Source organism: Physella acuta, unplaced genomic scaffold (genome assembly GCF_028476545.2).
Source record: "Physella acuta isolate Inbredline_101_S28 unplaced genomic scaffold, ASM2847654v3 ptg001575l, whole genome shotgun sequence".
NCBI lineage: Eukaryota > Metazoa > Mollusca > Gastropoda > Physidae > Physella > Physella acuta.
This window is the reverse complement of record NW_026733089.1, coordinates 27,923-51,955: the sequence shown is the minus strand read 5'-3', so window position 1 is coordinate 51,955 and position 24,033 is coordinate 27,923. Positions and strand designations below refer to the sequence as shown.

At 33.5% G+C, this 24,033-nt stretch overlaps 1 protein-coding gene and 1 long non-coding RNA gene across 2 annotated transcripts; one reads left to right on the top strand and one right to left on the bottom strand.

Moving 5' to 3' along the window:
• Positions 1 to 5,234: 5,234 nt before the first annotated feature.
• Positions 5,235 to 21,183, top strand: LOC131928950 (engulfment and cell motility protein 1). Its single transcript, XM_059285132.1, has 22 exons — positions 5,235 to 5,334; positions 5,940 to 6,281; positions 6,616 to 6,656; positions 6,803 to 6,878; positions 7,105 to 7,155; positions 7,324 to 7,493; positions 7,965 to 8,064; positions 8,627 to 8,718; positions 9,269 to 9,334; positions 9,605 to 9,683; positions 9,798 to 9,848; positions 10,024 to 10,143; positions 10,480 to 10,602; positions 10,955 to 11,056; positions 11,443 to 11,551; positions 11,963 to 12,099; positions 13,352 to 13,521; positions 14,024 to 14,139; positions 15,173 to 15,274; positions 15,768 to 15,844; positions 16,600 to 16,728; positions 17,425 to 21,183. The coding sequence occupies exons 2-22, from the start codon at positions 6,093 to 6,095 to the stop codon at positions 17,578 to 17,580; spliced, it is 2,256 nt and encodes a 751-aa protein (XP_059141115.1). The 5' UTR covers positions 5,235 to 5,334; positions 5,940 to 6,092; the 3' UTR covers positions 17,581 to 21,183.
• Positions 8,611 to 12,788, bottom strand: LOC131928951 (uncharacterized). The gene is made up of 5 exons (XR_009383868.1): positions 12,625 to 12,788; positions 10,883 to 11,046; positions 10,465 to 10,570; positions 10,014 to 10,238; positions 8,611 to 8,710 (listed from the first exon to the last, which is right to left on the bottom strand). It is a non-coding gene; the product is annotated as an uncharacterized LOC131928951 (long non-coding RNA).
• Positions 21,184 to 24,033: the final 2,850 nt, after the last annotated feature.

Below are 24,033 nucleotides of genomic sequence, written 5' to 3'. Positions count from 1 at the left end.
GGGGGTGCAAATCAAAAGTTCGAGGGGGGGGGGGGTGCAAATCGAAAGTTTGTCCCCGGGCGCCGGGATGGGTCGCTACGCCTCTGATTAGAGAATCTAGATCTTGTAAAACAGAAATATAAAATTATATTCTGATTCTTCGGCAGCCGAGGCTACTCAATGGGGCCTCTTACCCATTTGGTTCAGGTTTTGAAGGAAGGGATGTTCAATTTTCCCCTCATTCACATCGATAAATATATCTTTATATATACAGAGGGGGTCATACATAAAAGACGTCACGCTTTTTTTTTGACGAATTTGACCTCCCCCCCTCCCCTCCGTCACACATCGTCACATAAAGCCAGACCCCCCCCCTAAAATGACGGCACACACCAGCCTTCAACCACCCTCAAAATTGCAGGTGAATTGTTTTTAAAACATCGATATTTTTCCAAAATCTTGTCTGAACTATGTCACCATAGAATATTTTGATCAATATCTATTACAATTTAAAAATGTGTATTCTAAATCGCGAAATAACGGCTAAAGCTCGTTTTCTAACATTGCTTTTTTATAATGCTAAGGTGTGACGTCACACCATCTGACTCCCTCCCCCCTCTCCCCCTGATCACACACCGTCACAAAATTACAGACCCCCCTCCCCCTACGTGCGCGACGTCATTTATGGAAGACCTTAGAGGCGTATCGAGGGAGAGGAGGAGGACCGCACCGGGTAACACCATTTAGTGGGGTGACACCAAGGCAAAAATAGCAATATATATATATATATATATATATATATATATATATATATATATATATATATATATATATATATATATATATATATATATATATATATATATATATATATATATAAAGATCATTTCAATTAAGTAAATAATTTATTAGAATTATATAGTCTTTTAAGAACAAAATTAACAAATCCCCACAAAGTTGTGTGTGTGTGTGGAGGGGGGGGGGGGAGGGAAGTGTGACACCATGGCGTAAACCTGCTAACGATTGAGAAAACATTGCTAAATCCAGCAGTATTAATAACCGACAATAGTTAAACATCGTTAGTATTACATGTGCACAGTTTAAAGCTATCACGGGGGAGGGGGGGGGGGGGGGGGGGGGCAACAACCAAACGTTGAAATACTTTTATCCGAGGAAAAAGGTTTTGTTGTGATTTGTACAAACTGATCCGTCAATCCATGTCTGGGGTGGGGTGACACCAAATTAAATAATTTACTAACTGTTAGAGTTAGACACATATGTTTTTTCGAGATGGATTAATATAATGTTTGCACAAATGTACGCCATTCGACAAAAGGCTGGGGGGGGGGGGGGAAATTAGGTCCCTCCTGGGACGTAGGCCGCTTTCCAGGGCGTCTCTGTCCTGGGCTAGTCTCTCCAACTGTTGTACCAAATACAACGTCCACCGAAGTGGACTGTGATGAAACCACATTTAAAAATTTACAAATCTACATATCATTCGATCAAGCAAAATTATTATACAACACCCTACGTGTGTATGTATGTAGATGTGTGTGTGTAAGTGTGTGCACGAGAGTGAAGGATGGTGGCTGACATCAGTAGAACAATAGAACATGTAAGTGTACGTGCTTTAGTACTTTAGTCTTGTGTCGATACTCTTACTTGTTTTTTTTTTTTTACTTATTTGTTTTCTATGATTTGTTATATGTTTAATGGACTATTTTTTCTATTCCTATTAAAAGTTGTGTTATAAATGAACTGAAATACATTTTTATCATTTTTTTTTCGCACAGATTTGTGAATTTGTCATAACTAATTTTCAATATGGTATAAGTTAGATGAAAACATTTTGTTTTTCAATGACTATTTAAAACTTCGTGAATAGAATTGGTTGACTCCCACAATATGGGGAATCTGAACTTAGAGTTTCTTTAAGGCATCACCCCCCCCCCCCCCCCCTCTCCTCCCCCTAGTTAAAGAAAATACATTGTTAATATAGAAAATATATACTTTAACCATTGTCTTCTCCCCCTACCCCCCCCTCCCCCCGGCCCCGAAATTTTAAGTAGCCCATTTCCGTCGAAAATTGACTGAAAGAAACCTTGTCTGTACCTGGCCGTCCATTGGGCATTTAATGTTTATGTTTCTATCACAGCGACTAATAAAATAAATACTGTGACCAGCACTATGCTCAGCCACTACGTGAGTCAGATGTCCGTCAGTCAGGGCTGGAAGGCTGAGGGACATGCTACAGACTCGAATCCGAGAGTTTCATGCTAGCAGTCGTACTCACTAACTTTCGACCACAAACTCACATACTGATCGATCAAACTAAATAAAAAACATTAACTAATGAATTTAAAAAAAAAAGGATTTCAAGGCACATAACCCGTTAATAATTGTGTAAAACACTTTACATTTTAGTAGCGTACCTTGATGTGTGTTTATTCAATTTTATTAGAATTAGCCTTTTATTTCTAACATTGTAAATTGAATGCAGGGAAAACAACTTTGAATATTCTTATATAACACTACGGGGGACGACAACTCGGGATAAAGACAATATTTTAAATTACTTAAACTTTTTAAAATAGAATAGAATATCGTAGAAAAAAGAATTGCACACTAAGTGAACACCAAATGCAATGCGTATAATATTCTTTGTACTTTATAAATTCACATGCGTTTTTTGAGAAATCGGAAATTGCCTAAATTACTACGGAAATTACTCAAAAATTTGAAAGAAGGCAGAGTATTAGATATTTTATTTATATTTGTAATTTCATTTATCTATCTGAAATAGTACTCAAGTCATAGGCTTATAAAAATTGAAAGTAGAAAAAGTTCCACTTCCGGTTATTGGAAATCGCTGAAAAGTTGATATGGATCTACAAATTTGATATAGTCTAATACTTATATATGATAGGTTTAATTATGGATTTTTTAAAATAAAATATTCTGTTATTTCAAATACACTATTAAGTTCCTTACCCCTTAAGAGAACATTTGACACCACATTTAAATATCTAGCTTACTCAGTTGACGAGAAAAGAGAGAATTTTAAAATTAGTCTAGAATGGAAAATGAATGACAAAACCCACGTTCTCGATCCCTGCCGGCATGGCATGACGTCGTGAACTGGTGTGCACAAGTTTTTTAAGGGGTGTGTCAACTTAGGTTATTTACTCACCGGAAAATAACAAAAAAAAAACCAACTGATTGATAATAAAACTAGATCTAGTTATTTATTAAATTGGTAAAGGAAAATGTACATTACAAATTCTACTCTACATGTTATTCGTACCATTTTTTATGAAATAATGAACACTTGCATAACTCAGATTACCATAAAAAATATTTTTATTTCAAATTCTAATTTTATTAAATATGCTTAAAATAATATGATTGTTATGATAGTCTATAAATACAAGAAATAGGCCTACATTTTACACTCAATTCACATTATATTGAGTCAACAGTGTGGAAGCTGAAGTTCATACACGGTATTAGTGTCTTTTTTTTTTACATTACATTTTTTTTTCATATTGAAAACGTGACGTGTAATTTTTTTTTTATAAAATCTCCAAACATCGTCACTCGCGTGATTGCTTGCTTATGTTTACTATCCCGCGGGTGAAAAATCCCACCACGGTCGAGGGGTCACTGTGCGGTCAGCAGGCCTGTAGTACACGTCATAGAATGAACACGCGTACACGAGATCGTCGGTGTCTTCACTTCTCTCTCTCTCTTCCCCCCCCCCCCTTCTTCAAGCAAATTATAATAGAGTAGAGCCGAATGGATACAAAACTAAGACTAATTTTAAAACTTAGCTTAATTTTTTTTTGTCTACTCTCTTAAAAGATAAAGCAAATGTAGTTTAATGTAGTAAGGTAAAGTAATTTAAATATTCAATATCAACTTGAAGTCGATCTATCTTGATAAAATCTGTCAAGAAAAAAAAACGATAAAAGATCTCCATCCTGAACTTAAACCAATTGTAATTTTAACAGACGAAAATGATGCTCGCGCACATTTTTTTTTAACTAGATCTACGTCTGGCTTTAAAAATAATAAACACATAAACGCTTAAAATGCCCGTAAACAGATTATTTAGCGCCAAAAAAAGAAAAAGGCCGCTGAACAAGCATTGTTTAAAATACGCAGCAATGAAAAAGGCTAACGGCCTATCAAATAAGTCTAAAAATCGCCCGAAATTAGGCCTAGCTCTGAAAAAGGCCACTGAACGAGCATCACTGATTATATAAACGAATAGGCCACGCAGCGTTGACGAGGTTAACCACCGGTCACGAATTAAATTCAATGCAGCTACTGTCGGCCCACAGTGAAGAAAAAAAATCAATATAGGCCCTACTAATATTTTAATAAAATTACTAATACAATAATAATTTCCACAATTTTACTTTTTCTGCACACGCTACAGTTGAATTATAATTAAAATACTAGACTTAAAGGTTCATTCCGCAAAAAACAAAAACTAGGTGTTTCTGTGAGGTAACTAGCGTAACAATGACGTCACGATAGTAAACAAAGCGGACAGAAATTTCTGCATGGGTACCTCATCCTCATATTCGATTTTTAAAAAATGTATCAACAGATCTGTAATTAATCATTATAAATATCTCAATTATATATTTCTGCATTTGTACCAGGGGGTTTCGACCATGTACTGGGCCGTTTAAGGCGGCAGTTCAGTTTTTCCCAAGAGTACTCGACAAAAATAGCGTGTATTAATTAAAACCACGTATCTCGTGAATATTTCGAACATTTTAAGGCATGGCGTCCATTTAGTTAGCATCTCACATTCAAATAATGATGAGATTTTGCGATATTAGCAGTTTTTTCAATTGTCGTGTAACGGACCCCTAAAAAAAACGAAAAAAACGAAAAAAACGACGAGTGACGTTTCAGGGTCAGAGGTCATCCCGCCATCTCAGCCAGGAGACGATCTAATATATGAAATTTCATCAACCTAGCTGTAACGTAACGGTACTAGAGTTATCGTGTTTACAGACACACACACACACACACACATACACACACACGGACAAGATTGCAAAACTGTTTTTCCGACTCAGGGAGGTGTAAAACGCCGAGATTTGCAAAAATCTCAAATTTTTTTTTGCACGATTATACTTTGTATACGAGAAAGTAAAGAAAAAAAACAAAGCACAAAGGTTAATTAAATTCTCTCCCCTGATAGACGTCTTTTACTCTTTAAGTTTATTTTATCAGTGCTCGATACATGGCGCCCTCTGCAGAATAATCCCGGAAGTATAGATACAATACCTTCCTTGTTTACAAATCCTGACAGCTACATTAAGTTCCTGCTTGTTGGTATGATATTTTAACTAATTTACTGTGCTTTTGACAAAGTTATATTTGACTATATACTTAAATTGACTGTTTATTGTTTACGTAGTGAAGCAAATAATTGAAAATTAAATCTAAAGCCAGTCTATCACACACACAAAACATTGACTTAACCGTCAGTCTATTGGACCGGTATGATGATCCCACATTCTGGGCCCAGTGTGAGTCTTCAACTACAGATCATCGACTCACAGTGCTGAGTAGTTTATTTTTGTTAGTTACTTGTTAGTCGTTAAACTTACTCACGCATCAGCAATAGCAATCAAGCAAAATAATAGACTATTACTTTTATTTCTAGAACAATCAGAGCATTCAGATTAACTAATTTTATAAATTTACTAAGCATAAGCAACCACTGAGTGAAGCAGTCACAAAGTCAAAGTGTTTACAATAATTTCATTATAGACTAGATTAGATCTAGTAACCTACCTACTGGCATAAAATGTACACAAGTGGATAAAATAACACATAGGCTACAATTAGGGTCAAACTTAAATGAGAGAACATTGGAGATCATTCTAGTTTCTACTGACATGAAATAGTTAATACTTACAATTTTTTTCCCACAGGCGCAGCAGTGAATGAATAAGGATGATGAAATTTATACCAACAAAGTCAATCTTCTATTAGAGCTTAAATCAATGGGTTCATGCAAAGTGCAGGAAAAGTTTAACAACTAATTAACTGAATTACAAGCCACTTATTTGTAGATTTTGGGTATAATGCCATTGCCGATGCCAGGATTCATGGAGCACAGAAACAGTACAGTTACCAGGCCTGACACGGGCAAGACATTGCCCCCAACGCCAAGTAACTTCAGGAACTTGAGTGCTAACATTAGAAGAGTGGCAGTGATAATGCCAGACAGAAAAGACCAGGGAAGCCAGGGGCAGCTGATTCAGTTTGATCAGGTAACTTGGGTTGATTTCATTACATGCTAATTAATTAGACAATTCTAAAAAAGTGATAGTTTTTCTTAAGATAACAAATAAAATGTAAAACATAAATTAGCACACCTGCAAATACTATGGTATTTCACTGTCTAATGAGTTCTTAGTAATGTATACACTTTAACTAAACAGGTTTGTATTAAGGCATACTGCTGTTTTTTATTTTTATGTGTGCTAGAATTGAATTAAATTCTGAAATTAAAAAGTCATCAGGCCTATTTATAATATGATAAATAAGTTTTGGATATTTTAAGTTAGGAAAGGTAAAATATATTTATAAAAATTGTTTTTGCAGACTTTGGCTCTGGACATTATAATACAAGATATTTGTAGCAAGTAAGTTATTTTTTATTTGCTGTCTTAGCGACCAGTTTGTTTCTTTTATTAATTGACTCTAACATGGCTTATGCAGTCTTTTCGGTTGATATAGTGTTTTGAGGAGTTATACAATTATTTATTTATCATATTGAACTTGCCTACAGATGGGGCATTGATGACGCAAGTTCATATTCACTTCGTTTCAATGAGAACAATCAGAAAATGTATATCACTGAGAAAGTAAGTGCTTATTTTACAATGTAGATAAAATTATATTAATCTTGCACTCAAAATAGTCCTTTTGGAAAAATCTTTATATTAAAAAGGATATTTTTTAACATGCTATGTAAACAAAATTAAAACAACTGATAAGCTCTGGTTAATATGTGGTTGTACACTAATGATTTGTTATTAATACTGTAAAAATATATTTTTATATTTGATATTTTTTATTGCTCTTTGACAGAATCGTAAAGATATCCGTGATGGACAGGTTTTGAATTTGACTCTCTCAGCTGTAAGTTTTATTTTATCACACATCCTTTTATTTTCAGAGTTAAAGTAATTGAGTCACTTTTTTTAGTTTTTATAATTATTATTTAGAGGTATACATTGAACTGCTTTATACCAAAATGTCACTAAACTCTTTCATGTATAGAGAAAAAAAAACTAATTTATTCTACAGGCCCAAACAGCTAAACATATTAGACAAGCCCTGAGTGGGTCTAGACAGGAAGACAAAAATTCAGCCCTACGACACCTGTCCCTGCTCTCATCAGATATCTCTTTTGCTGAAGAGTTCATCAAAATTGAGGGCCACCAACTGGTTATCACTATTGTCACATCTGGAAACTCGTTAGTGTTAATTTTTTGTTTATCTCTAGAAAAATTGAATTGTGTCTATCCTAAGGTTAAGAAATACTCTTTTAATCACCTTCACAAGAGTTTTGGGAATGAATAGAAGCAGTAGTATAGCTAGGGCATGGCGAGTGGGGCGGCTGCCTGGGTGCCACCATTAGGGGACACCAAAATGGGTAGAAAAAAATGGTTGAAAAAATAGATAGTTCGTCCCAGCGCCGGAATGGGTCGCTTGGCGGTGAATAGAAGTTACAACCCTTTCCTTGTTAACATTTAGCTGCTCCTACTAGTAAAATTTTTCTATCAGCTCTTCATGAGCTGACACTAATAATATCCCTTGATATATTTAAAAAAAAATTTCCAGCAATTATTTAATATATAGTTTTCTTTTACATGTAACTTTCTTTCAGCAGTAACATAAACTGAACTGCTATGTACCCAATCTAATGTGTTATTTTACATTATCAGCCGAGGGGATCCACTGGCTTATGCCCTGAAGTCTTTTGTCTTCCTTATGGAGCATGGTCTTGTACAGTGGGAGATTCTAGAACCTGACTTTATCAGACGGGTAAGCAATACATTTTTAATAGATTTAGCATGACTGCTATCTAAATTGCTAAATTTGATAGTGATTTTAAACTATAGTATAGGAATTAGTTATGGGTTTTTATATTGTTTGTATGGATAAATTAGTTAACCAATAATTTTATATTGAGAATGCATGTGTTGTTAACTTTTTAAAATGGCTAATGTAAACCTCACACTAACACAAGGTATAAAAAACACATTCTCTTATGGCCTGTACAAACCTTCTTTAAAATTGTTTTATTCACCAAATCATCAGCATAATGTTTGATCTGTATAATCACACAAAACTTCAAGAACTTAAAAACTATCCCAAGAGAGAAAAATTAAGTCCTTATTATTATGTTATTCACATAGTAAACTTGCCTCACAGATTATTTCTTTGACACTTATGCTTTTCATTAGCCTTGTATGATTTCAGTCACATGATCTTGAGCAATAGTCACATGACTCATAATTTAAAACAATAAACAAAGGACTTTTCTCTTGCCCCTTGTGTATACAATGCTTTAGTGTAGTAATGTTTTTTTTATTATATCTTGCAGGTGGCTGACTGTGTCAACATCTCAGCTAGCAACTTGGATACCTCCTGTCTTCAGTCAGCATTAGACATTCTTGAATCTGTTGTTCTGTATTGGTGAGTGAGAATTTTTGTATACATAGAGTGATCAAAATTTTGTGACGTAGTGATTGTCAAGATTACACAAGAGAGACACCACCAAGACATTTTGACGCCAACATGATTATGTTAGGGAGACACCACCAAGACATTTTGACACCAACATAATTATGTAAGGGAGACACCATTAAGACTGGGACTCTGATGGAGTGGGGTGGAGGGAATTGGCTAGGATAGATAACCAGGACAGATGTAGCTAGGTGGGGAAGAGATGTGATACGATGGGGTTGTGTTGTCAATCAGTAGAGCATGTAATAGCTTATCCAAATGCCTTGAATTCACTGTACTTCCTCTCACACCTCTGATACCAGCTATCTCGGATTGGAATCTGGTTCAAGTTAGTGGGGGATAAGTGGGCTGAGCATTGCACTGACCTCAGTTTTGTTTTGTCATTGCTTCTATTGATGCAGATTAATTCTACTTTATCTGCCCTTTTGACCAACGTTTTTATCACAGTAAAAAAGAAATGACAGTACATATGTTTGACTATTATATTTATCATCTCCAGTTCATCCCGCCAAAATGTTATAGAGCAGGTAGTCACACCAGTCAATGTTATACCCCACTTAGAAAGGTTGGTACATTTTATACAACTTTTATACAATATTAGAATAATGTGGGCCATTTACCTTTGTTGTAATGGTTGTTGATTGAAAACTCTTTATTTGAGAAAGGATTGTTATGAAAAATGTTAGTTTTTGACTGAAATACACAAAAAGTTCTTTACCATTCTACTTTTTTAAACTTACCATTGTAATTTTGATCTAATAAAAACAAATGATTCTGATTTTTATTTATCCATTTATTTATAAAAATAAATAAAACTATTTGATTTTTCCTACAGTAAAAGTGCAGATGTTCAGAAAAATGCCATAGCATTGATCAATGCATTGTTTACTAAAGCAGATGAAACAAAAAGGAAGGTCAGTTGTGGCCATTAAACTCTATTGGTGTTGAGCTATGTAATAAGAAGTACCTAGAGATAAATCATGTATTAAAAAGTCAGATGGTAATACTTGCCATGTTTTTTGTTACAGAAAATTGCAGAAAGTCTTCAGTCCCAGAAGATGCGAAATAATATTCTAAGTGTGAGTTATAAATTGAGTTGTTTTATTTTTAAAGAAAATTTATTTTCAAGCAGTGTTTCTTGAAAAACTGAGTAGAAATAAAAAGGTTTAAACTATATTTTCTTGAAGTAATTTATTTCTGTAAATTGTTCTGTAATCCACTCTGATAAATCCTTGTTCTCCCACCAATGTCCAGAATGTAATCCGTGGTCAGAATGTTGGTGCAGGGATGGCCCATGAACTGTATGTACTACAGACCTTGCTGCTTAATCTCAATGAAGACAGGATGAGGAAGCCAGTTGACGTCCATGATCCTGTGAGTGCAGTAATTTTTTCTGGCAATGTTTTAATAAACATTGTTATGGTAAAAACTACTTTCACATCTGAAACAGGTCCCATGCTTGCCTGATCCTGTGAATTCATAATTTATTCTTTATTTTAATAATAATATACTTTGTAAATCAAATGCATTTATTTGCAGTATACTAAATTTGTGTAAATTAGAAATAATTTGTCGCTGTGTATAAAGAATACTTTATTTGATCTGTTTAAAGAGGAGATTTGAATATATTTAGTTCCATAATATATATTGTAATTTTTAAATTCTGATGTTTAAGTTTTATTCAATAAGATTTACCTTTTACCTGTTCAGCTTATCCTACGTGAAATTGAAGAGCTTCGTAGAATAGCTTTTGATGTGGAAGGTGATCCTAATATAAACACAGTTCGCAAGTCACAAAATTCTGCCAAAGAGTATAAAAAACTTGGATTTGAGGTAATTATTTTAATAGATTAAGTTTTTATTTTACTCACTTTTAAATAGTTAGGATTTTATTTGATTTATGTGCTGTCTTTTTCACACATACAGGCTTCATTGTTTGTGAAAGTAAAACTTATCTGCATGAAGCTGAGCTTTAACTTCTTTTTTTTATTTAAAAAAAATTTAGAAATAAAAATCTATTAGTAGTTTGAATGTAGGTCTAGGTTGTTTTAATTTATCAAAATTGCTTATCAGTTGCAATTAAACATTAACTGAATAAATTTAAAAACTTTACCTTAAACTGAATCCAGTGGAAATCTTATGTACCATTAGTACTCTAGGCTCAGATACCATGTTTTTCATGCAGAAATCAAATCCAGTGGAAGACTTTATTGATGTACCACCAGGTGTTCTAGCCTTGGATGTCATGTTGTACTTTGCTCGTAACCACGGAGAAAACTATGTCAAGGTAAAATCATTACACTGGTAATAGTTGTAGTATTAGCATATTGATCTGTCCACTATGTTAATCTGTATTTGATTTTAAATTGTGATTTTTTTTAAGGTGGAAAACTAGTGTAGGTGAAAATAAATAACATTTTCGGTTATATTTTTTTCACACTGCTGAATTTTAATAATTAAAAAAAAAGAATTTTTAAACTTAGTTTTCATTTACAGTGATAAGAGCATATTTAAAAAAAAAAAGTTGTATTTGACACTAAAGAATTAGCCTGTGTTATATTCTTAGCATTAAAAATTTTGAAGTAATAACCATTATGAAACGTTTAACCATGATTTTATGTAAAACTATGATTAGTTTTATGAAACAAAAAAATCAGCTGTTTACAATTCTAGGTGGTTTTAGAGAACTGCACAAGAGAAGATGACCATGACTGTCCATTTGTCCAGGCAAGCAAGATGCTGACCAAAATTCTGTGCGACATTCTAAAAATTGGAGAACCACGTATGTTAAATGTTTGACTTTCAAAAGGTCTTGTTAAAACTTGTCGCTTTATATGGCTTTAAAATAACAAAAACCTTATTGCACTAAAGAGCTATTTCATTTTCAAAGTATCCATCATTATTTTTATTTAACTAAAGAAAAACATTATTTTTAATTCAAAATTACTTTGACCAAAGCATCTACCTTAATTAGGTAACCTTAGTTGATCCAGGCAGGTTTCAATAAAATGAATGTAGACATTAGTTAGTTAAGATCAATTGTTCTTTATTTTAAAGTATCCGTTTGGTTAAAGCCATAATTATTTGATTCATTAGTTAACTAAGAGGAATACACCTGAAATTATATATCATTGCTTAAGATATACACCTGAATTTACTACATATCATTGTATAAATTTGTTTCATATTTCAGCATCTGATGATGGGGAAACATATTATACAATGTTTTTCTCCCATGATAAGCCATTTGAGGAGTTTTTCTGTATATGTATTCAGTTACTTAACAAAACTTGGAGAGAAATGAAAGCAACTTCAGATGATTTTCAAAAAGTGAGTTGACAATTAATTTTACTACATTTTCTAGGTGTAATTGACATTATTTTATATAAGCTTAATTTTCAAAATGTAAGCAAATTATTTTTTTTACAAATTAAAAAAAAGGATTTTTTAAACTATTAATGTGTTAAAAAAATTGTTTTTACTAAATAAATTGTGTGGACACATTTGAACTTTTCAATGATGTTCAGCTGTGCAACTACATTTTTAGAGATACACCTGTTTTATTTTAGGAAACTCAATTCTTCTCAGAAAACATTTTTTTCTGCTTAGATTTAAATGAGAAATAAAAAAAAAACATTGCTTCTTTTTTTTTTTACAGTAGTATTTATATTACCTTAAAATTTCTAATTTATTTCCATCAGGAAAAATCCTTGATTTGTTTCGGGTAATTCCCAATCATCTTTACTCATGATAATTAACATATATGTTCTACATTTAGATAGTCAGGTTTTGTTTACATAATATCTGAATAAATTATCTCATATCTTCTAAAGTGATTAGACAGATTTTTTTTACCTGAAATTAAGTTAAATTGCCTCCTATCTTCTGGAGTGATTAGTTAGATTTTAAGTAGAGTTATCTGCAAGAGATACTTGAAGTCCCATCCTGTTACTAAACTACACAGACCTGGTCTGTTTCCTGTGTGTAGCTATCTCTGTTCTGGTTGCCTGTAATCTCTTCACTGATAATCACAGCCTTAATGAACCTGTCAACACCAGATTGTAACTGTAATTAGGTCAGTGTGACCTTTCATGCTGTAACTAGGTCAGCGTGAACCAGGATTGTATAGATTTGTTGTAAAGGTTTTTTTGTTTTTTTTTGACCCAGCTGTGTACATATCCTTGTCTATAGTATTGTGTCTTATGTGTCTTCAACTCTTAGTCACTGTTTATGATGTGTGCAATTCATTGGCTATAAAACTTGGTGGCTTATGTGTTGATGAGAAATATTCTTTTGTTAATTAGGATGTTAGGATTTGTTCACTGAAAACACTCCTAAAATTCTGTTTATATTTCTTTATCACTATGAAATAATGAGAACAGTATTGTGCCAGTCTTAACCTCAGTGGTAATCACATGATATCTTTCTCACAGCTGATTAGATTTTTATCTGGTTCTGTCTTGTGGGAGTTGTTTGGTTTTCTTTCTTGTGTTTATAAGTGGATACAATGCTTCTTACTTACAAGAGAAATTCATTTGCTGTTGGGTAAGTCACTGGTGGTGTTTTAAAATTTTTTGTGTAGGTGCTGGACGTGGTCAGGGAGCAGATCACCAGGTGTTTGGATCAGCTGCCGACATCCTTTGAAACATTCAGGTCGAAGATTAATTCGCTGACGTACGCGCAGATCAACAAGATTTGGGAGAATGAGCGGGAGATCAAAGCAGGGCAGGGGGCACAACTCAAGCCCATCATGTAGGAGGAAAATGTTTTGTGTTGTGATTTCTGTACATGTTCTTATACTTTTGTTGTGATTTCTATACATGTTCTTATACTTTTGTTGTGATTTCTGTACATGTTCTTATACTTTTGATAAAACTCCTGGCAATGTTACTGTTGATCTGTTAACTATTGACATGGAGTTATTTACTGACAACCTTGACAGATAATAGTTGACAGTGTCATGTCTACTGACTGCCACATGTAACATCTGACAGTGTCATGTCTACTGACTGCAGTTGACACTGTCATGTCTACTGACTGCCACATGTAACATCTGACAGTGTCATGTCTACTGACTGCAGTTGACAGTGTCATGTCTACTGACTGCCACATGTAACATCTGACAGTGTCATGTCTATTGACTGCAGTTGACACTGTCATGTCTACTGACTGCCACATGTAACATTTGACCGTTGTGAGACATTGTGTTAAAATTTAACCCTCCCCCCACCTCCCCCTTCCCTTACTTTACCAGAGAGCTGAGGGAACAAATCAAGCCTGAGATCATGGACCTGATCAAGCAACAGAGGCTCAACTACCTGGTGTCTGGCACCAGGTTTGCCAAGTACACCAAGAGTGGCAAGGCAAAAGGTGGGTACTGACCACTGGGTTGTCAGGACATATAGTGGGTACTGACCACTGGGTTGTCAGGACATGGTGGGTACTGACCACTGGGTTGTCAGGGCAAATGGTGGGTACTGACCACTGGGTTGTCAGGGCAAATAGTGGGTACTGACCACTGGGTTGTCAGGGCAAAAGGTGGGTACTGATCACTGGGTTGTCAGGACATATGGTGGGTACTGACCACTGGGTTGTCAGGGCAAAAGGTGGGTACTGACCACTGGGTTGTCAGGGCCCAAGTGGTTAGTGACCACTGGGTTGTCAGGACAAAAGGTGTGTTTTGACCACTGGGTTGTCAAGGCAAATGGTGGGTACTGACCACTGGGTTGTCAGGGCCAAAAGTGGATAGTGACCACTGGGTTGTCAAGACAAAAGGTGGGTTCTGACCACGGGGTTGTCAGGGCGAAGTTAGGTACTGACCACTGGGTTGTCAAGGCAAATGGTGGGTATTGACCACTGGGTTGTCAAGACAAAAGGTGGGTTCTGACCACTGGGTTGTCAGGTCCAAAGGTGGGTACTGACCACTGGGTTGTCAAGGCTATAGGTGGGTTCTGACCACGGGGTTGTCAGGGCGAAGTTAGGTACTGACCACTGGGTTGTCAAGGCAAATGGTGGGTATTGACCACTGGGTTGTCAAGACAAAAGGTGGGTTCTGACCACTGGGTTGTCAGGTCCAAAGGTGGGTACTGACCACTGGGTTGTCAAGGCTATAGGTGGGTTCTGACCACGGGGTTGTCAGGGCGAAGTTAGGTACTGACCACTGGGTTGTCAAGGCAAATGGTGGGTATTGACCACTGGGTTGTCAGGTCCAAAGGTGGGTACTGACCACTGGGTTGTCAAGGCTATAGGTGGGTACTTACCATTGGGTTGTCAGGGCAATAGTTGGGTAAGAGCAACTGGGTGTGTCAGGACAGGTGGGTACTGAATACAGAGATGCCACTTGGATATTTGTTCAATACAATTCATTTTTAGACAGTAAAACTTGTATTTTATATTTAAACAGATAAATTTTGGTTCTGGCGTTTGGCACCCAACCACAAGGCCCTTCACTATGGTGACTGTGGGGAATCAGAGAGTCCATCTCTTGAAGAGTTGCCAAACAAATGTAAGCCTGGCATCAATAGTTCAAATAGTAAAACTTTATAATGATGAGTCGATTATAAAAGTACTTGTGTCATCTGTAGAGTGTTGTAGCCTTTATACGTACTTGTTATCTGTAGAGCGTTGTAGCCTTTATAAGTACTTGTTATCTTGGAGTGTTGTAGCCTATAAATTAAAAGTACTTGCATTATATGTAGAGTGTTCTATCGTATAAAAGTACTTGCATTATCTGTAGAGTGTTCTATCGTATAAAAGTACTTGCATTATCTGTAGAGTGTTCTATCGTATAAAAGTACTTGCATTATCTGTAGAGTGTTCTATCGTATAAAAGTACATGCATTATCTGTAGAGTGTTCTATCGTATAAAAGTACTTGCATTATCTGTAGAGTGTTCTATCGTATAAAAGTACTTGCATTATCTGTAGAGTGTTCTATCGTATAAAAGTACTTGCATTATCTGTAGAGTGTTCTACAAAAGTACTTGTATATCTCCCCAGTGCTGTTGTCAGACATCCAGAAACTACAGACTGGCAGAGATTGTCCACACATTAATCAAACCAAGGCTAGGAGACCAGTAAGTTAAAGCAACATCAAGTCACACTGTTGGGATTTTTTGAGTCCAATCTTTATCTAATTGAGATGATAGCTTCCATAACTCATTCAATTTCTTGAGTCTAATCTTTATTCTGGTTCCAATTATTTCTTTTACTAAACATGTGTCACATATTTGTCTGATGTGCCCATCGGTATTCCTCTATGTCTCAAGTTCAATGAATGAAAGAAATATACACTGATATTAGTTAAGTCATGAACCTGCTATGGAATGAAAGTGCCATTCTTGGCTCAAGTCATTAGGATGTCCCTGAATTCTGATAAGAATTGACTTCAATCACACAGATTCTCAACTTCCACTAAGGCCCACCTGGGTGTGTATTTGGTTGTTATATGTAACCAGGCATTAGACAATTACCTTCACAGTTAAGATGTCCAACATAGCCTTCTCACTGCGATTTTAATTTGAAATATCCCTGTTTAATCTGTCAATTTATAATATCTGTGTTTAATCTGTAACTTTTTAATATGTATTTAATTAATCAATTTGTAATATCTGTGTTTAATCTGTCATTTTATAATATGTGTTTAATCTGCCTATTTGTAATATCTGTGTAATATAATTATAATTTGTCATTTTTGTAATATCTGTGTTTAATCTGTAAATTAATAATATGTGTAATATAAGAGTTTAATCTGCCAATTCATAATATCTGCGTTGAATCTGCCAATTTTTAATATCTGCTTTTAATCTATAAATATCTATGTCCAATCTAGATGCAGACCACTAACGTAGCCTTCTCACTGAAGTTTGAACCTGAGACAGACCCCATCTGTTTTGTGGCCACCTCTGAATATGAGTTTGATATGTGGACTGATGGTCTGAACTTCCTGATGGGCAATGAGGTAAGAAATCTGTCGGAGCTCAAAGAATTGTTTTTCCAACACCTATCCCCCCCACACCCAAATCAGAAAATTTTTTCAGTGGATTCTTTTTTATATCTGTTCTTTTCTGCTATCAATTTAACCAGGTTTATTATTAAATCTCTGTATTTTTTCTGATTATTATTTCTGAGTAAAAAGCAAATTCATCATGTCAGAGGCAACATATTTTGAGGTATATATGACGAAGGAAAAATGAGTCATTAAAAAATAATGTCACGTGTTTAAAAATTATTGTAATTTGTGATTAGGAAAATTAAACCAGACTTTTTTTTTTTTGGTTACCACAAATTATGGTGTCCAATATATTTTAAACTTAAGTTTCAGTAGTTATATTTCCTTGAAATTTTTAAAATTCATGTGACAAATGCAGGAAATATCTATAATTGTCTTGGAAAAGTCAACCTTGTTTGCTTTTTGGAGTGTTATCAGTCATTTTAGTACCATTGGTGCTTTCTCTCATGTTGGTATTCACAAATCTATTTTATAAAGGGCTTAATCCATGTTTTGTTTCTTCACAAATATCTCTTATATATAGATGTAGCTTACATATTTATATAAACTCATACACACACACATTGTTGTTATATGCACTTTTTATTTTTTAAAATAAATACTTTTCCCACTACCATATTAAGAATTATTTCTCCTTTCATTCAGATGACAAGTTCAATGGTAAACAAAGATCTAGAAACTCTCCTGTCAATGGAAATCAAAATGAGAATGCTTGACACAGAAGGTGTGCCCATTCCAGCAGAAGCTCCGCCCATTCCCCCACCACCATCCAATTACAATTTTGCTTATCTTAACTTGTGACCCATGGGATATTAAATATAGACTGTTTATATTTCATTGTTGGACTTAGCCAAATGGAAGCAAGGTTAATACAGATACAACATTTTCACAATTCAATGTTGAACTTTCAGATGAAAACCAGGATAACAGGGTTAGAATATTCATCTTACAATGTTGGATGGTTGGAATAGTTTTTTTTTTTTTGTATTTGATTGTTGGATAATCAAATTACAGCAAGGATAATGTGGATACATTTTTTTTTTTTGAGTGGTGGATAGCCAAACGGAAGCAAGGATCAACCAGGACAGAATTTTTCATATTACAACGTTGGACTCCGCCAAATGTAAGCACTTGGCACAGTATTCTCCACTTGTAAACATTTTTAAAGTCATTTTCTTCATGTCATCTCTCCAAGCCAGACATCAATTACTCATCAACTGCAGTACTTATGGGTTTTTCTGCTGTATTTCAACAAGTATTGTTAACAAGATTTTAAAATATATTTCCATCAATAGAGTTGTTAGTGTCCCTTAAAGTAAGAAACAACACATTGCATGTGCAATGTTATTTGTTATTGTATAATGCTGGTGAGGCTAGATGGGTTATCTCTAAGCTACTATAATCGTGGGACTGTTTAATTTCATGGATATTTATTATGATACTATTCTTTAACATAGATGTGTAGCCTTCATCCATGATTTGATGGATAACATTGATTAGCAACCTCATACTTAATCTACTCCAACTTTTATTTTGATAGCAATCTTGAATTAATGAACTACAACATTTGTTTAAAAATTTTGAATTAAATTAGCTCCAAAATATATTTGTACTATGAATAAATACTGAACAAAGAACACAATTGCTTGTGATAGGGGAGGTAAACCAGGATGAAGAACTTAAACTTCACAAATAATATATTGTATGTATTTTTTTGACCATGTCATGTCCCATATCCCACAAATTATATAACTTTATAACAGCACAAAGTGTGTTCATTATTATAATGGACAAAACATATATGAATATTAAAACACTTGAAATTTTTAAAATATTAAAACACTTTAACTCTATTGGGTATATATTTCAATTTAGGAAAATGATGATTCAGATATGGTAATTCCAAGTTTGAGTAGTCTATGCTTATTCATCATTTCATTCCTTTAAGTTGTTAAAATTTACGAGCAACAGAACTAAGGCATTATTTTATCTCTCTATCATAGTCCTGATTCATAAATGTTTCTGATAAATGTTTCTGATTTAAAAAAAAATCTTATGAGCGCAAGGCAACAAGCATCTGTCAATTAATCATTGCCATCTTTCATGGGTGTCTGATTTATTTTCTTCTCATTGTACGAGTGCAAGAAAGCTAGCATACGTCATGAAATCACATTGCCCCTTACGGGTTATGACATTTGTACTATATTATCACGTATATCACCCTAGATGAGGATTGCCCAGGGATGGCCTTTACCTTGTTGACAAAGTCATCAATCAAAAAGATATGAGTTGACCATCTTACCACCAAAGTGCCGTTATTTTACTAGTATTTATTTGAACTTGGCTGCCATGAGTAGAAATCAGAACATTTTTAATATTATTTTTTTTTTTACGACAAGACCATTCGTATTTATTCAAAGTATGTCACTACAATATGCAAGTCTGTTGCCTCAAAGGGATTTTTTTTTTCTTTCAAATTTTCCCAGTGTATAAATCTCTAGTGTGTTCTCAATATGAAAACATGTATGTGTACATACTTTACATATATTTATACCTATAATGTATTTTATAAGTAGATATTTCTTGTTGTAGATTTGGAAATGTTTGGGGATAACAGGCTAAGATAATACCTGGTCAGCAAAGTGCCATAACCAAGTATTAAATTTATTAAGTTTTCTTTGATTTGGGTTAGAAGAAGAAAAATGCTTCATCTAATGAATATTTGTTCCTTTAATCATTTTCAAAAAATTTAATGAATTCTACTTCCTGTTTCATTATTATGTAATACTATTTCTTACTTCACAGATTTGACATATTCAGTGTTTTGTTCAGGCATCCCCCCCCCAATTTAAACCCCACTTCCCCAATCTGCCACTGACTAAAAGAAGAAAAAAAAATTGCAATCTTTACCTGCCCCTTTCCCAGAAGTTTCAAGTGGCCAACCCAGGAGCCTAATGCCTGAAATAATCCCTGGGCATATGTTGCATATGTTTATAAATCAAATGTAACCATTGTTTAAAAAGAAAAAATCTACCAGTTGTTGTACCATAATAAATTGTACTACTTCCTGTATGGGTTCACCTAGTTAAATTCCTCTACTTAGTGTCACTATGGATTGTATTATTTCATTCACTTTTACATTCCACTGTACCTTCATGTGTTATTATTCATCACCAAAGTCAGTTGTACATTTAAAACTTTTCTTTTTCTTATGAAAGTGTATTTTATTGCTAATAAAAGGATAACAAAATATAATGTAAAATGGGCTTGTAATAATTTTTTGGTAATTAAAGTTTTTGAAATTAGTATAACGAGTACAATCAGGTGAGTGATATGATTGATGCAGCATTGAGGATAGAACTTGATGAGCGCAAACAAAATTAACTCATGGGATTTTTATGTATTTTGGTCTTAATACATAGGTTTATATTGTTAAATTCTTAGGGGGATCTCTTTTGTTTTTGTTACTTAATTATTTTTATCTATGAACAATTTTTAAAATGTATCTTAACATTATATATATTTAAAAAATCAAATATATTGTGCATGATGTTCAGTATATATTGGGTATTGTTTTGTCCATTTTTCTATTTACAATTTAATAGTCAGAAGTGGATGTTGATTGTATTACCTCCCTTAGGTTCAGGGCTAGTTTAATAAGCTATTTGGAATATGTGGTACTAAGTAGTCTACCATTCCAGCTTTTTTTCAGTGTTGTATGGTAATCTAATGGGTACATATTTGGTGTCATATGGCTGTACACATTTGGTGTGTAATGTGAGGGTACACATTTGGTGTGTAATGTGAGGGTATATATTTGGTGTGTAATGTGAAAGATACATATTTGGTGTGTAATGTGAAGGTACACATTGGGTGTGTAATGTGAAGATACACATTTAGTGTGTAATGTGAAGGTACACATTTGGTTTGTAATGTGAAGGTACACATTTGGTGTGCAATATGAAGGTACACATTTGCTGTGTAGTGTGAAGGTACACATTTGGTGTGTAATATGAAGGTACACATTTGCTGTGTAGTGTGAAGGTACACGTTTGGTGTGTAGTTAGCAGATACACACCTAGTAAGCAGTTTTTGTGAGGTGTCGTAAAACTCTACATGATTGTCAATTTAGTTTGTTCTTCCTTGAATATCTATCGATACATCTCATAGTTTATACAGTTTAAACAATACATTGATACAAAATTGTCTTTAGATGATCCTCCTTGCTTTGTATAGATGCTACATCTAATTTAAAAGGTAAAATAATTTTCTTTAGTCCACTGCATCACTTACCTAGTTTACAGAAACAATTTTTTATCTTCTGGTCTAACTGGGACTTCATCATGTGGCTTGCTGCTATAGTTAGATGTGTAGACCATTAACTTTTTAAAAAGCTGAATATATATATATATATATATATATATATATATATATGTGTATATATATATATATATATATGTGTGTATATGTGTATATATATATATATATATGTATATGTGTATATATATACATATATATATATATGTATATGTGTATATATATATATATATATATATATATATATATATATATATATATATATATATATATATATATATATATATATATATATATATATATATATATATATATATATATCTGTGCGAAAAATTAGCAAAGCTGAATATGTAGTTACTGTGCCAGATTTTATTTATTATGCTGTTCATGTAGACAGCATGCTTGCTTTATAGATGTAGGTAGATATCTGTGCTACTAGCTTTTGTTACAGGTCAGTGTTACGGATGGTAGCTTTTATTGTAGCCTTATATAGTATCAATTTCGTTGTTGCCGAATTTAAAATGAATTTATGTAATGACAAGCTGGGCAGCTGAGGGAGGTTGTTGTTTCAGACCTTTTGCTCCCTGTGAATATCTGCTTTATTGGCTGTTGAGTGTATTGATCACCAAAGTGAAGCTTTTGCGTAAGATTTTAATGTAAAGATGTCAAATTCACTGCTGAATGTATCACAATTGTTAAAAGTTGTCAGTTTATTTTTGTTCAGGTATAATATGACTAGATTTCAACGCACATTCTAAGAGTTTGCTATTCCATGGTTCAATAATTATTCTGTAGGTTCACTTTCCCATTGTTTTATAGGTTCAATGTCCATCTCATTGTTTTATTATTCTATAGGTTCACTATCCCATTATTCTATATGTTCACTATCCCATCATTCTGTAGGTACACTGTCCATCCCATTGTTTTAAATGTTCACTATCCCATTATTCTATAGGTTTACTATCCCTTTATTCTATAGGTTCCTATTCCATTATTCTATAGGTTCACCATCCCATTGTTTTATAGGTTCATCATCCCATTATACTATAGGTTCACTATCCCATTATACCATAGGTTCACCATCCCATTATTCTATAGGTTCACTATCCCATTATCCTATAGGTTGACTATCCCATTATTCTATAGGTTCACTATCCCATTATTCTATAGGTTCACTGTCCATCCCATCCTTCCATTGATTCACTTTCACTTATCTATTTATTCACTATCCCATCATTCTAAAGTTCCCCCACCTCATCATTCTTGAGGCATGCTGGATTTCATATCTTCTATCATTCATGCTTGCTGTATGCCCCCATATCTCTCTTGATATTATCAGCTGATTGTACTAGCCTTGACCTTGGAGCCTTGCTGTATGGTAATGGTTGTGTCCAGTTTTTTTTTGCTTGTTGTATGGGAGGTAACTCTAATCTTGCTCATCAAAATTTGATTATCTAACTTTTTACCTAAGAACAAAGATGCAGAAACTCCTCAGTGTTAAAAAAAAATTGGACTGCGTCTGTCCATTCATATTTATCCTTTGAGTTATTGTTTTTTTTTTCTAGTTTTAAGGACAAGCAAAAAGTTTAGTTTACACATTGAGATGATGTAAATTAAAATTTTACCTGTATTGATCAATCGGAAAAAACAAAAAAAAAACCTAGTCACATTTAGGTCTTTCATTTCATGGAGGTTATATAACTATAACATTTGAATGACTTATGGAATTTTACCTGTGATGAAAGGTTAAAAGAAAACTAATAATCAGTTGTGTTACAACATTAGTGGCCAACTTTAATGAACATTTTTTTAAATTTTATTTTAAATTTTTGTTTTATAAATCTCAAGCATATTCCTACACTAAATAAGTGTCACAATTTCAGCTCAGCAGCTGAGCCTGTATATACTTTGTATTCCCTTACACCAGGCAAGTAACTAGATCAGGTTCTACAACTCTGCATGCTGTACTTGACTTGTATGTTTTTACTCAAATATTTTTTAGAACATATTTCAATGTATTTATATTTCAATATTGCAAAAAAGATTTTTTTCTCGTAGTTTTTTTTCCCATGCTCTAACGGCACTTAAAAAAATCTTACATGTTACTTACACAGGACTTGATATAAAGAATTATTCCATTTTTATAGGAGGTACTTGTTTTATATACTTGATATTTGTCATTTATAACTTATGCATGGTTAAACTGATTTACTGCACAGAAAATAAACTCAACATTCATGCATTGCTTTGTGCTTTGTATGTTCTATTTGTATTTTTATGTTCTATTTGTAGTTTTTTGTTCTGTTTGTAGTTTTTATGTTCTGTTTGTAGTTTTTATGTTCTGTTTGTAGTTTTTATGTTCTGTTTGTAGTTTTTATGTTCTGTTTGTAGTTTTTATGTTCTGTTTGTAGTTTTTATGTTCTGTTTGTAGTTTTTATGTTCTGTTTGTAGTTTTTGTGTTCTGTTTGTTGTTTTTATGTTCTGTTTGTAGTTTTTATGTTCTACTTGTAGTTTTTATGTTCTATTTGTAGTATTTTCTGTTTGTAGTTTTTATGTTGTATTTGTAGTTTTTATGTTCAACTTGTAGTTTTTATGTTCAATTTGTAATTTTTATGTTCTATTTATAGTTCTTATGTTCTATTTGTAGTTTTTATGTTCTATTTGTACTTTGTATATTCTATTTGAGTGGTATAATAGGAGCTGTACAGAAGAATTTATTTAGCTGGTGGGTAGTGGAGTGGTGGGGCTATTAAGTTGGGCAAGTTGACATACGTGACCTACAATACAACCATATTTTGATCATTAAATTAAAATTTGAAACTACTGTTGAAGTGATTAGTTTAAAATATTATACTGATGAAATGAAACTACGCATACATTAAAATACCGATTTTAAAGTAAGTTAAATTGTATATTTTAAGTGAATTTTGAATTTTT